Raw genomic sequence first — 15,123 nt, 5'->3', positions numbered from 1 at the left:
CAACCACTGCCCTTCTCCTCCATTGCCGTTCCGCTGAACACAGCAACAACAACAACTCGCTTTGACCCAGACACCAGCCCTGCTGTCCTCTCTCTCTGTATGTCTGTCGAGAGACAGAGAGAGAGACAGACAGAGAGACAGACGACGACCTTCGATTTCCACCCCACCGCACCGTTCGTGAGACAATGCACCGCCCGGTAAGGGGCTGAGAGAGGGGAGCGACTTGGGGGGCCATGAGGCGAGCGAAACGTGGGAAGGATACTCCGGGAGCACAGCAACACGATGAGGTGAGTGAGGGTGAGGAGGTGAGCGAGGGTGAGGAGGTGAGTGAGGGCGAGGAGGTGAGTGAGGGTGAGGAGGTGAGTGAGGGTGAGGAGGTGAGTGAGAGTGAGGAGGTGAGTGAGGGCGAGGTGAGTGAGGGTGAGGAGGTGAGTGAGGATGAGGTGAGTGAGGATGAGGAGGTGAGTGAGGGTGAGTGAGGGTGAGGAGGTGAGTGAGGGTGAGGAGGTGAGTGAGGAGGTGAGTGAGGGTGAGGAGGTGAGTGAGGAGGTGAGTGAGGATGAGGAGGTGAGTGAGGATGAGGTGAGCGAGGGTGAGGTGAGCGAGGATGAGGAGGTGAGTGAGGGAGGATGAGGAGGTGAGTGAGGGTGAGGAGGTGAGTGAGGATGAGGAGGTGAGTGAGGGTGAGGAGGTGAGTGAGGGTGAAGAGGTGAGTGAGGGTGAGGAGGTGAGTGAGGGTGAGGAGGTGAGTGAGGGTGAGGAGGTGAGCGAGGGTGAGGAGGTGAGCGAGGATGAGGAGGTGAGCGAGGATGAGGAGGTGAGCGAGGATGAGGAGGTGAGCGAGGATGAGGAGGTGATTGAGGGTGAGGAGGTGAGTAAGGGTGAGGAGGTGAGTGAGGATGAAGAGGAGGATGAGGAGGTGAGTGAGGAGGTGAGGATCAGGAGGTGAGTGAGGATGAGGTGAGTGAGGATGAGGATGAGGAGGTCAGTGAGGATGAGGAGGTGAGTGAGGGTGAGGAGGTGAGTGAGGGTGAGGAAGTGAGTGAGGAGGTGAGTGAGGATGAGGAGGTTGAGCGAGGATGAGGAGGTGAGTGAGGATGAGGTGAGGGTGAGGAGGTGAGTGAGGGTGAGGAGGTGAGTGAGGATGAAGAGGTGAGGGTGAGGAGGTGAGTGAGGGTGAGGAGGTGAGTGAGGGTGAGGAGTTGGGTGAGGTGAGTGAGGATGAGGTGAATGAGGAGGTGAGTGAGGATGAGGAGGTGAGTTAGGGTGAGGAGGTGAGTGAGGGTGAGGAGGTGAGTGAGGGTGAGGAAGTGAGTGAGGGTGAGGAGGTGAGTGAGGGTGAGTGAGCGTGAGGAGGTGAGTGAGGGTGAGGAGGGTGGAAAAGACGACATGTAAGGGCCTGGGTTGTCCTCACAACAAAGACAAAGATCCCCTATATAGCCTGTAACAGACTGTAGGGGCAAGTGCTGTTAGCGAGCACCTACGAAGACCGGCACGGCACACAAGGGGGTGGGTGTCCAGCACCACGCCCGGCCGCCTTTGTCTCCCCAGTGGCGATGTTTACACACCGCTACACCAGGTACTCATTTGAGGCTGAGTCGACCTAGAGGATGCCCGGGACCGGTTCAGGTAATCGTCACTGGGTGTTGTCCGTGAGCAGGAATCGAACAACAACAACAAGCGCCATGCGCCACGAAGTGGCGGTGACGTCACGACGCTTGTGCCAGGCTAGGTGCACGTGAAGTGCCCTCCTCACACCCACACACACAACAACACACGATTTTGAAGCAACGATACATTAGCAATCACATTAAGCGCAATGCAGCAGTATAAGTGTAGGAGTAACATTGAATGGTTACGGGCTGGTGCAAGATATAAACTACCTCGCCTGGTACAGTATAATCTCCATATATATAAAAGGCAAAGTTGTGCTTGTGTGTCTGTTGAAAATGTTTAGCGTACTTCCCGACATGCAACAAACTTGAAATTTGCCATATGGGTACTTTGCAGACTGTACACCATGCAAAAATTAAAAAAAATTTAAAAAAATGGGGGGGGGGGGAGCTCAATACTGCATATTTATTTTGCACGGCAAGTGAGCTGTGACGTCACATCTGTCACGTGACCCGCGCACGTGGAAGCGTAACGCATTGAAGTCTAGTGGTTAGCGTTGTCTGTGTCTGTTTGTGTGTCTGTGTGTGTGTGTGGAAGCGTAACGCATTGTAGTGTAGTGGTTAGCACTACGTGCTACAAACCCGACGACCCGAGTTCGATTCCCGCTCACGGCCACCACCGGTGACGATTATTTTAACCGGTCCTGGGCCTCCCCTAGGTCGACTCAGCCTCAAACGAGTCACTGGTGTGGTGTGTGAACATCGCCACTGGGGAGACAAAGGCGGCCGGGCGTGGTGGATCCCAGTCCCGGGCGAAGCCGGGCAGTACTGCTCGTTATATTATATAGCACAGGGTCGTGTGTGGTATATACCCTCTCTTGTAAAAATAAAATAGTTCAGTAAGTCTTGTGACCCCCCCCCCATTGAATTATCTAAAACGTAATGTTTGTTTAGTTTAAGTAATCTTAACGGTAAAAGTTATTTTTTTAAACTGCCGAAGGATGTTGTTTACGTTTTAACAAAGTACACAAATACAACAAACTAAGCCCATCCCAACCACCCCAACTACCCTCGGACTTTTTGTGACTGGGGGGGGGGCAAAAATCGTCCAAAATCGCGTGCAAATTAATTTATAACATTTTTGACATGCGTTTTTCTGGATGTTCTTGTTATTCTGTCTCTCACTGTTCAAATAAACCTACCATTAGAATTATAGACTGACCATTTCTTTGTCAGTGGGCAAACGTACAAAATCAACAGGGGACCAAATACTTTTTTTCCCTCACTGTAAATAGTAAAACCACGTGATAACCACGATAACTGCATTGCATGATAGCCACAAAACGGTGCAACATTACAACTAAAATAACTACAATTGCTACAATCACCACAATAAAAAATCCCAAATAAGTAATAACTTTACAACAATATTATAGCGACAATAACAGCATGATATGCACAGCACAGTATTAACATTGCAACCACAATAACCGAATAATCATAATGAGCATATAACATAATTATCCCGCGACAAATATATGACAAAAAGATCAACCACAAGTAATATTAACCAAAATAATCACACATGAACAAGCATAAATGATGATAATTCTGCACATAGCATGTAACCGCAATATCCACAATTCAAATAACCACATAATTTCACAGCAAATGTACATGGAGGAATGCGCAGAAATTGCCATGCAATTTTTTTGTACATGGCAATGCAGTCCCTTACGGTGTACAGGTTTTTTTTAAAATAAGACTCAAAAGAGCCAAAGGCAATCCTCTGGATGCCTCTTGAGATACGTCTGAAGTCTTTGGCGATTCCCAACTCGGGTTAAAAGGCGCTCGTGTCATATCTCTGTCCGCCTGTGTTGATGGCGCCACTGACAATCATAAAAACGATCCAATGAAGTTGTGTTGCTATTCGGGACTTGCCCCTATGTAAAACCGGCCAAATTGACCCAATGGTTTCCCAGGTGCTTGGAGACAAAAACCACTGGTAAAATGGCCCACCTTGTCATGCCCGTCTTGCTAGCCAAGCCAACTCCTCCCCGGTACTTCCGCTATCCGAGCCACGTCCCGTCGCGGCCTACGGGCCTACTGCCTCCTGCACGCCGGTGTGAGCGTCGGGGTTGTCGCCACATTTCGGTACAAAGCCGGGTCATGCGCGCGAGCTTGATTATTTTTTCCTTGTTGATGCAGAGGCTATCTCCCTTATCGCATTCGCAGGCAGCCGGTGACTTCAACCCAGAGACGAGCAAACGAGAACGGCGCAAGCTGCAGACCAAGCTTCAACAAGTGGACAGGTGGGTACGGGGTGGCGGGCGGGGGCGGTTGGCTGTGCACAGGGGGTAGAGAAAAACAGAAAATCAGAGGCTGGGTTGTAATGGAGCTAGTTCTCAGCGGTTGAGCAGCTCGCAATCGGAATGCAGCGAAGTTCATTTCCCGGTTGGCAGTGTTGACTAAACCTACCCCCCCACCCCCCGTCATCGCTCCGAGGTGAATGAAATGAGGATTACTTTGTGGGGGAAAGCCAAAATTTGAGCACGACGTCAATTTGACTTCACCTCTTTAAATGAAGGGCACGGTTCATCCCGGGAGGTTTAGTTGGTATAATCGACTAAAATTATAATCTTCCACTTTTTCTTATTGCCCCCCCATTTTTATTTTTTGTTGAGGTCAATCACTGTTGCTCCTTTAGAAATGGTGATCATGCGGACACACCACCAGACGATTTCCGATGTCGCGATGGTTGTTGTGCGTCCGTCACGCGTTCTATGGTATCGTAAAAGATGTTGTTGCGGCAGACCCTTCTTGCACGCCACAAGTATGACGCTTTGTACGCATGTATGTACGTTGAACTTTTTTTCTCATTGAACGTAGCCAATCGTGCCTAACCGGAGGTGCCGGTCTAAGAGCAACAAACTAAACACACGATCTTGTCGATTTGACACTGACCAAAGTCTGTTTAACGCTAATGACTTAACATAATCTGGTTTCCAAATGGAAATGTCTCTGTCTGGAGACATAAGCATAATTTGAATATAATTCTGAAAACCCCCACTTCTCCCCTCACCACCAAAACGTTAAAGAATGTTGGAGGATATTCAGGGCATATGTATGTACGATGAACTTCTTTCGCACCGTACATAGCCAACTGTGCCTAATCGGAGGTGCGGGGAAGGACAACAAACTAAACACAAAAAAGCAGTTTGTAAAGAAATTAGTTTTCTAGACGATTTAAAAGAGCATAGCTCCAGTGGCTTCCTAGTATCGGAAGAGAGACCCTTAGAAACCCGCAGAGCTCCAGATTTTGAAAGAAACGCAGAGACCCACCGAGACCCACTCTCGTATGTATGTACGTTGAACTTCTTTCGCACCGTACGTAGCCAACCGCGCTTAACCGGAGGTGCGTGGGGAAGGAAATCGGGAGGTTTGCGGAGGTTTCATCGTTATCGCTTACACACACACACATGGTACGTAAAAAGTCAAGGAAAATTATTTGTTGTCTTTTTATTGAACATGGTTCAATTTTCAAATAAGCGAACTAACTTTGTTGAAGCCTAATGGGTTTTCCCCGCGAATTTTCAACCTGGACCAGGGGTCAGCAACCTGCAGCTCCAGAGCCGCATGCGGCTCTTCAAGGGACAGCTTCGTGACCGTTCCTTGTTCAGGACCACCGTCGCTTATTGACATTTCGTTGCGGCTCATGAAATATTTGTTTGTTTTTTTTTAAAATTACAGAATTCGGAAAGAAAAAAAATGGCTACTAGCGTTATTTTTTGGTTGTGGACTCCTGGCCCAGATTTAAAAGTGCACAGCTCCCAGTGACTTCCTCTCCCCTGCTTACAAGCCGGCAGGCGCTGCCGTTCACGCTCACCACCCCCTGACCCTCTGCCGTCGCCGCCCGCCCCCCCAGCCGCGTGTACGACTCGCAGGGCCGTTTGGTGCGGGGCGGCGTAGACGCCTGCGACTGCCTGCAGGACGGCTGCCCCGGCTGCTTCTACCCCTGCTCGGCCTGCGGCTCCACTCGCTGCGGCCCCACCTGCCGCAGGGACCGGCGCTGGCTCTACGAGCGGCTCGAGACGGAGGGGGGCGGCTCCATCGACAACGTCTACGCCAGCGTGTGAGCGCGCGCGAGGAGGAGGGAACCGCGACGGTTCCGCTGGTTTTTCCACGGGCTGGGCTGGCCCTTTTCCCCGAACGCCAGATCGTGCCGTCGTCGGCATGTTTTGCATTCGTTGCCGCCAGGGCTGTCACGAGGGCGCTGTGTTGCACTGGCGTGGCCTGCAACAGTTTCTCAGTGGGGGGGGGGGGGGGGGGTGGTGGGGGGTGGCAATGTTGCTACGTTGCTTCCTGATTGGGCGATTTTGAGAGCCGTTTGCGGATTTGGCAAAAGTGGACTGGTAACGCCGGCACGCGTGAACCTGCCCTTTTCTTTTTTAAATAGCGTCCCCTGTTGAAGCAGATGGGCACGCATATTTTTGGTTTAATGCACCTGCTGCAGTATTAACCAGGGTTGCCTGCTGGGCTCAAGCTGCGTACCTCTGAAGCGGCGAGCAGCGAATGCGGGAACGGAAACGGATTACTTTTCCACGCCTGCGCTGAATTTCCACGGCTTTTCCACAATCCAGCTGCAGTCCTCGGCATTGGTTCACCGTCTGGATCGCTCGTTCGAGACGGTGCTTGCGACAACGGCTGAGATCGGCTCATCCGATTTGGCGGAAGGCAGCAGCTTGGATCGATTTTTCGACTCGTTTATGAAGGGGCAACGCCCACACCGGCAGGTGAGCGTGCGCGGCTATTGGGAACGGCCGATCGATCCTTCGGTTCATTTCTCCTTGGATATGGCGTTGCGTGGCAACTCTCGCAACTCCACGTACAGATCTGGTAAAGGATCTTGAGAAATTGGGAAGCTGAATGGACGCCTTCAGTGCCACACCCCCAATGAGCACGGTTGGCTACGTGCGGCGCGAAAGAAGTCCAACATGCATACACGCCTCCGCTGAATTTGGAATGTTCACAATGGCCAGTTCCCAATGTGGTCCACGCATGGCATCATTCGTTCATTCAAGCAAATGACTTGCGCCGACTGCTGAGCACACGGGGAGGTGACGTTTGACTGATAACGATTAGTTGATTTCAAGTAGTGTTATAGACCGGGGTCTTTCAACTAACTTCTGGCGGCCGCTATAAATTTGGTGGGCCACTTTGCGATGATGCGTTGCGTGCGTACTCGCCAACCCCTACCAATTTAAGTGGTGGGGCTGCTGATTTTTTAAACACCATCTACCAGCCGTCCAACACAATCGCACAAGTATTGTGGTTTATGCCGGCATGATTCCTCGTAAAAAAAAAAAGGTTTCAGTTTTGTTGCCAGAAAAAAAGGGGAAAAACCCCCGTTATTATATTTTGGTACTGGCAAAGGATGTCTAATGATTATTCTTTAAATCATGCGTCAAATCGTACATAGGCAATTCGTTTACGAATCATGTAAATTAAATGCAAACAACTTACCTATGTTACATGTTGGATAATTGGGCAAATATGCAAAGACGACAGGAACGTTTTTAATTCTTCTCATGAAACTAAGGTCACTTGAAACCCGCAGATTAGATGGAAAAGTGCTGCCGGCCACTCCTGTGTAGGACAGAGTCACTTGGAAGAGATCTCGGAAGCAGTTCTATGAGATCCGCTTCCACGGATCATTCTCTCCGAACACGAAGGGTTGCCTTCCTCATCTCGCGATGGCGATTTTGCAAATGGAATGACAATTGTCAAACTGAATGTGCGGGTGCTTTTGTTTTATACGGAAGGCGCACTGCAAATGTTGACAGCGGCGAGTGGCGGGAAGCGTGCATTCTGTTTAGTGCTTGCGCGATCGATCAATATTGCAATTCCAACTTGTTGAAAATTGGCTTGCGATAATTTTTTTTCGTAATTGCTTAAATGTTTACCTTAAGTGAGCGCGACACAGCCTTTACCTTGGACTGTATGATTTTAAACACTTGCATTTCGAATAAACATCAACACGTTAATGCACTTGCGTGGCAAGTTTGTTCGATGTAATTATTCTCTTCCAGGAGAATGGATGCATTTACATGTGTTTCAGCAAGTGCGAACTGAATGTCAGTGTCCCGTCTATATAAATGTACTAGCTTAACTATCCGGCTTCGGCCGGGACTTGGATTCACCACGCCCGGCCGCCTTTGTCTCCCCAGTGGCGATGTTCACACACCACACCAGTTACGCGTTTGACGCTGAGGCCGAATCGACCTAGGGGAGGCCCAGGACCGGTTAAAATAATCGCCACCGGTGGTGGCCGTGAGCGGGAATCGAACTCGGGTCGCCGGGTTCGTAGTGCAGCGCGCTAACCACTACACTACAATGCGTTACGCTTCCACATGCGCGGGTCACATGACAGATTTGACGTCACAGCTTACTTGCCGTGCAAAAAAAATGCTTTATTGAGCTCCCCCCCCCAAAAAAAAATAACCAAAAGTGTATTTTTATAATTGTTGCATGGTGTACAGTCTGGAAAGTACCCACATGGCAAATTTCAAGTTTGTTGCATGTCGGGAAGTACGCTAAACATTTTGAACAGACACATAATCACAACTTTGCCTTTTATATATATGGAGAATATCTCCACCAACCTTCTTCCCTCTGTTCACTCCTACAAAAACCATGCGTGTGGGATGGTTTCCAGACATTCTCAGTCCACTGCTGGATGAAGGCTTTCACACGCTGCCCCATCACAGGGGTTTTTGACCATTCGTCACGCTGGTTTATGCGGGTTCATGAAGTGGGGTCATGTTGAACTTCTTTTGCACCATACATCGCCAAACCGTGCTCATAGGAGGTGCGGGGGAAGGACAAGAAACTAATTACAAATAAATTAATTTTCAATCTGGATGATTGAAAAGTTCATAGCTCCAGTGACTTACTAATATCGGAAGGAAGAGCGTTCCAGACGGCCGCTGTAGCGCATCTGAAAGCGCGCGATGCAGTGACCACCGTCTTTGTTCGATGGCTAGCTAAAGGCCGCTCCCGAGGATGACCAAAGTGTGCGTGATGATGGTTTATGCGCCTTGACGAGATCAGCAAGGTATTGTGGTTCATTTGTGGCGCCTGATGGCGTCATCTGGTCGTACACCGTATGAGACTACGCTTTAAGAAAAGCTGTCTCTGGTGTGGACCAATCAGTTTCAAGGACAATGCATAAATTATCAGAGTATTGTTTTTTGTTTGCATTTGACTGCAAGTATTGTGGTTAATGTTAACATGATTCCTTGCAAAAGGTGTCAGTTTTGTTGCCAGAAAAAATGGGAAAAACCCTATAACTATAATGTTACGGTGGAATCGGTGGTATAACTACATTATCAGCTCAGGGGGTGCTGCAATCGGTTAGGTGCAGGGGCCGAGCCAGGATTTTCACTTTGGAGGGGTTTACTTCAATATTCTGAGATACCCAGTGTATGTTTTCCAATGGGCGCCACAAATGTAAAAACAAATTTAATTGGATTTGAACGTGGAGTTTATTAATAGGTCGGAGCCGCTGATGTGGCTAATAAGTTCGAAAGGCTGCCGCTCAAGCAGCCTGCAGGGCAGCACACAAGGTGGCAGCCTACAAGGCAGCACAAGGTGGCAGCCTGCAGGGCAGCACACGAGGTGGCAGCACAAGGTGACAGCCTGCAGGGCAGCACACAAGGTGGCAGCCTGCAGGGCAGCACAAGGTGGCAGCCTGCAGGGCAGCACAAGGTGGTAGCCTGCAGGGCAGCACACAAGGTGACAGCCTGCAGGGCAGCACACAAGGTGGCAGCCTGCAGGGCAGCACGAGGTGGCAGCCTGAAGCATTTTGCAGCAACCGGATATCCGGTTATCCCGATTACCAACTTTCCCAAAATTTCAGGGGGGCTGAGCACCCCCCCCCCCCCCAGCCTCCCCTGTGGCTCTGCCCCTGGTCAGGTGGGGCTCCAGTATTTGATTTGTCTCACACGCTCACAAAACGTTATTGCTCTAATTTCATCAACGTAAAACGTGGAACGCAAATGAAAGAATTTTCATACAAATCCATTTAAATGGCGCTTTTGTTATTTTACACTATTGTTGAAGACATATCTCGTGGTGGTTGTCAAGAGGGACCCCAACTCGTAGCATTGACCACCATGGGAGGGGGTCACGACAGCCCCCTGCCCCCACGGTAATGACGTGACTGGGTGGAATGCTTGAGTAGTACTGTAATTGGATGGGAGAATGCCTGGGATAAGTGAAGTCATACATTATTCTTATACATCATTGCTTTTTTATATATATTGGGTGTTTAGAGGGAACCTGGAAGAAAAGAGACAGCTGTAAAGATTACATTTTTAATCCTCAAAATAAAAAATATATAAATCCACTTTATTTTACTACACACAATACAATATCGTCTGCATAGATGGTTGAAGCAAGTGTAGTTGCTATTAAGAGGAGCTATTTAGTCTTGATTTGAAGCTTTCGTGACTGCAGGAATCCATACTCTCTGGTTCTTTCGGTAAAGTCACGTAGGTAGAAAAAATAAGAAAAGAAAACACGACGTTTCGGTCGCAACACAAGCGTCCGCCTTCAGGTGCTATTCAGGCTGCTGGAGTACATGAAGCAATATTGAAGTGCGCCCATCACCATGCCAGCCTGGCTCTCTGTCTTTCCGACGTCAACGATAACAACACACAAGGTCTCCATTTTGAGCCAAGACGACCTAGGGATGACCCAAGCCTTAAAAAGCTATATATATTGATTTGGCAGAGACGTGCCCCGACTATAAATCCCTAGCCCAGCTGTGCCAAATCCACCAAACCTTGGCCATCTCTCCCCAAACACACAGCCACACACCGCACGTGGAGGCATCTCCTAAATCACGCGGTCGTATACAGCTCCACTCATATTAACAATATACATCACGTGGCCGGAAGGCACGCGCCTAGCTCTAGGGGAGTCTATAGGGGCTTAGACCGGCACACGTAATGTATGGCCCCGCGTTAACTTTAAATTAGAAGCAAGCCGATAACTTCAGAGGGCAGGAGAGCGATTAAAATGTGAACCTCGCAGCTCTGAAATACTAGCTTTGACATTCTGGCAGCTTTAAAAGCTTGGGGAGGCACAACGTTGCTTCCCCGTTAAAGCGGAAGGGCCCCACCTCTGTATACCAGTGGTCCTGAGGGTTTTCCTCCACATTTAGAAACTTGCATTTCGAGTATTTGGCTGCTATGAATTTCCACGTGATAAGCCAATTTGTTGACCTATCATTTGTGAAAGCCAGGTCGCTTCTGAAAAAGAGCTATGTAGCTCAGTAGGCCTTGCCTGGTAAAATAAAAAAAAATAGTTGAATGTAATGCAATGTAACAATTCATTGTTGTGCTGTGATCCAATTCCTCTACGTATGTGCTCCCCCACCTTAATCCTGAGCCATGAATGTATCCGCTGCTGGATGAAGTCCTCCCCAAGCCTCCACCATCCCTCTCGACCAGAGCCCATGTATAAGTACATAATCATGAGAGTCGCAGTAAACGGGGAACGTTCGGCCAACGGTTCAAACCACGAGCCAACATTAGGCCAACGTTGGCACATTTTTAACAAAACTGACAATTCGCCTCCTTCCCAAGTGTTATCTTTCTGCATAAATATGAACAGGTTTTTTTTGGTTTCCGTAGTAGAGGTTTTTTTTTTGTAATTATATAAATGTGTCTTTAAACCCGCCACCAACAGACAGCCAATCAGTAAGCGTTGTCACGTAAACAGAACGTGGCCAATTCGTTACTGGTACAGCACACCGGTGTGTAGGAGAGTAAACTCACAACATTTACAAACTCGTAAACACCAAAAACTTGTAAACACCCAAAAAAACCCCTCTATTATGGATCATATTGGTCGCGAAAGCCTACAACGTGTTCAACGGGTGTTTTGTGTGTTTGTTTACACATCCCAGAGCACTGGCGGAGCCAGTGGGGAGGGGGTGGGGTGGCACGTGCCCCCCCAATGATCCGATCGAAATCCCTATTTTCGATCGGATGATTGGGGTTTATTAGTAATAAATCGGCATTTTGCGACCCCCACTGCCACTGTGTAGCATATTATTACGTGCCAGGGACTCTATGAGATGATAGGACAATAGTCCGAGTCCCTAATTGTCAATAAGTAACGGCAAAGCAGTTCTAAGTGACTCAGAATTGTGCGCTCCACGCCGATCACACAACGCGGTTCGAATTCGACCCTCGATCGATGTCTGCGCCATCGCCGCACACGCGTCGAATAAAAAGCAAGGGACAAGTCCTTACTCACTAACAACTCCTTACTAACTAACAACTCCTTACTTACTAACAACGCCTTACTCACTAACAACACCTTACTTACTAACAACTCTTTACTCGCTAACAACTCCTTACTAACAACGCCTTACTAACAACACCTTACTCACTAACAACTCTTTACTCACTAACAACTCCTTACTAACAACGCCTTACTTACTAACAACTCCTTACTCACTAACAACTCCTTACTAACAACTCCTTACTCACTAACAACGCCTCACTAACAACTCCTTACTCACTAACAACTCCTTACTCACTAACAACTCCTTACTTACTAACAACTCCTTACTCACTAACAACTCCTTACTAACAACTCCTTACTCACTAACAACGCCTTACTAACAACTCCTTACTCACTAACAACTCCTTACTCACTAACAACTCCTTACTTACTAACAACTCCTTACTCACTAACAACTCCTTACTTACTAACAACTCCTTACTCACTAACAACTCTTTACTCACTAACAACGCCTTACTAACAACTCCTTACTCACTAACAACTCCTTACTCACTAACAACTCCTTACTAACAACTCCTTACTAACAACTCCATACTCACTAACAACTCCTTACTTACTAACAACTCCTTACTAACAACTCCTTACTTACTAACAACTCTTTACTAACAACTCCTTACTCACTAACAACTCCTTGCTTACTAACAACTCTTTACCAACAACTCCTTACTCACTAACAACTCCTTACTTACTAACAACTCCTTACTTACTAACAACTCCTTACTTACTAACAACTCCTTACTAACAACTCCGTACTTACCAACAACTCCTTGCTCACTAACAACTCCTTACTAACAACTCCTTACTTACTAACAACTCTTTACTAACAACTCCTTACTCACTAATAACTCCTTACTTACTAACAACTCTTTACTAACAACTCCTTACTCACTAACAACTCCTTACTTACTAACAATTCTTTACTAACAACTCCTTACTCACTAACAACTCCTTACTTACTAACAAGTCCTTACTTACTAACAACTCCTTACTTACTAACAACTCCTTACTAACAACTCCATACTTACTAACAACTCCTTACTCACTAACAACTCCTTACTAACAACTCCTTACTCACTAACAACTCCTTACTTACTAACAACTCCTTACTTACTAACAACTCTTTACTAACAACTCCTTACTCACTAACAACTCCTTACTTACTAACAACTCCTTACTTACTAACAACTCTTTACTAACAACTCCTTACTAACTAACAACTCCTTACTTACTAACAACGCCTTACTCACTAACAACACCTTACTTACTAACAACTCTTTACTCGCTAACAACTCCTTACTAACAACGCCTTACTAACAACACCTTACTCACTAACAACTCTTTACTCACTAACAACTCCTTACTAACAACGCCTTACTTACTAACAACTCCTTACTCACTAACAACTCCTTACTAACAACTCCTTACTCACTAACAACGCCTCACTAACAACTCCTTACTCACTAACAACTCCTTACTTACTAACAACTCCTTACTCACTAACAACTCCTTACTAACAACTCCTTACTCACTAACAACGCCTTACTAACAACTCCTTACTCACTAACAACTCCTTACTCACTAACAACTCCTTACTTACTAACAACTCCTTACTCACTAACAACTCCTTACTTACTAACAACTCCTTACTCACTAACAACTCTTTACTCACTAACAACGCCTTACTAACAACTCCTTACTCACTAACAACTCCTTACTCACTAACAACTCCTTACTAACAACTCCTTACTAACAACTCCATACTCACTAACAACTCCTTACTTACTAACAACTCCTTACTAACAACTCCTTACTTACTAACAACTCTTTACTAACAACTCCTTACTCACTAACAACTCCTTACTTACTAACAACTCTTTACCAACAACTCCTTACTCACTAACAACTCCTTACTTACTAACAACTCCTTACTTACTAACAACTCCTTACTTACTAACAACTCCTTACTAACAACTCCGTACTTACTAACAACTCCTTGCTCACTAACAACTCCTTACTAACAACTCCTTACTTACTAACAACTCTTTACTAACAACTCCTTACTCACTAATAACTCCTTACTTACTAACAACTCTTTACTAACAACTCCTTACTCACTAACAACTCCTTACTTACTAACAATTCTTTACTAACAACTCCTTACTCACTAACAACTCCTTACTTACTAACAACTCCTTACTTACTAACAACTCCTTACTTACTAACAACTCCTTACTAACAACTCCATACTTACTAACAACTCCTTACTCACTAACAACTCCTTACTAACAACTCCTTACTCACTAACAACTCCTTACTTACTAACAACTCCTTACTTACTAACAACTCTTTACTAACAACTCCTTACTCACTAACAACTCCTTACTTACTAACAACTCCTTACTTACTAACAACTCTTTACTAACAACTCCTTACTCACTAACAACTCCTTACTTACTAACAACTCCTTACTTACTAACAACTCTTTACTAACAACTCCTTACTCACTAACAACTCCTTACTTACTAACAACTCCTTACTTACTAACAACTCTTTACTAACAACTCCTTACTCACTAACAACTCCTTACTTACTAACAACTCCTTACTTACTAACAACTCCTTACTAACAACTCCTTACTAACAACTCTTTACTAACAACTCCTTACTTACTAACAACTCCTTACTCACTAACAACTCCTTACTCACTAACAACTCCTTACTAACGACTCCTTACTAACAACTCCTTACTTACTAACAACTCCTTAATTACTAACGACTCCTTACTAACAACTCCTTACTTACTAACAACTCCTTACTTACTAACAACTCCTCACTAACAACTCCTTAATAGCTAACAACTCCTTACTTACTAACAACTCCTTACACTAACAACGCTTTACTCACTAACAACTCCTTACTAACAACTCTTTACTCACTAACAAGTCCTTACTTACTAACAACTCCTTACTAACAACTCCTTACTCACTAACAACTCCTTACTCACTAACAACTCCTTACTTACTAACAACTCCTTACTAACAACTCCTTACTTACTAACAACTCCTTGCTTACTAACAACTCCTTACTTACTAACAACTCCTTATTAACAACTCCTTACTCACTAACAACTCCTT

At 46.3% G+C, this 15,123-nt stretch overlaps 1 protein-coding gene across 1 annotated transcript; it reads left to right on the top strand.

The window, feature by feature from the left end:
* On the top strand, positions 1 to 5,894 carry LOC116955022 (ARL14 effector protein-like). The gene is made up of 3 exons (XM_032975959.2): positions 1 to 287; positions 3,849 to 3,925; positions 5,539 to 5,894. Exons 1-3 carry the CDS (start codon positions 234 to 236, stop codon positions 5,747 to 5,749), a joined length of 342 nt encoding a protein of 113 aa, XP_032831850.1. The 5' UTR covers positions 1 to 233; the 3' UTR covers positions 5,750 to 5,894.
* The last annotated feature ends 9,229 nt before the right edge of the window (positions 5,895 to 15,123 follow it).

This window comes from Petromyzon marinus, chromosome 57, assembly GCF_048934315.1.
Source record: "Petromyzon marinus isolate PM22_M1 ecotype Great Lakes invasive population chromosome 57, UKy_Petmar_22M1.pri1.0, whole genome shotgun sequence".
Taxonomy (NCBI): Eukaryota; Metazoa; Chordata; class Hyperoartia; order Petromyzontiformes; family Petromyzontidae; genus Petromyzon; species Petromyzon marinus.
Note: the sequence above shows the minus strand (reverse complement) of the source record. Positions and strands in the feature narration are given on the sequence as shown.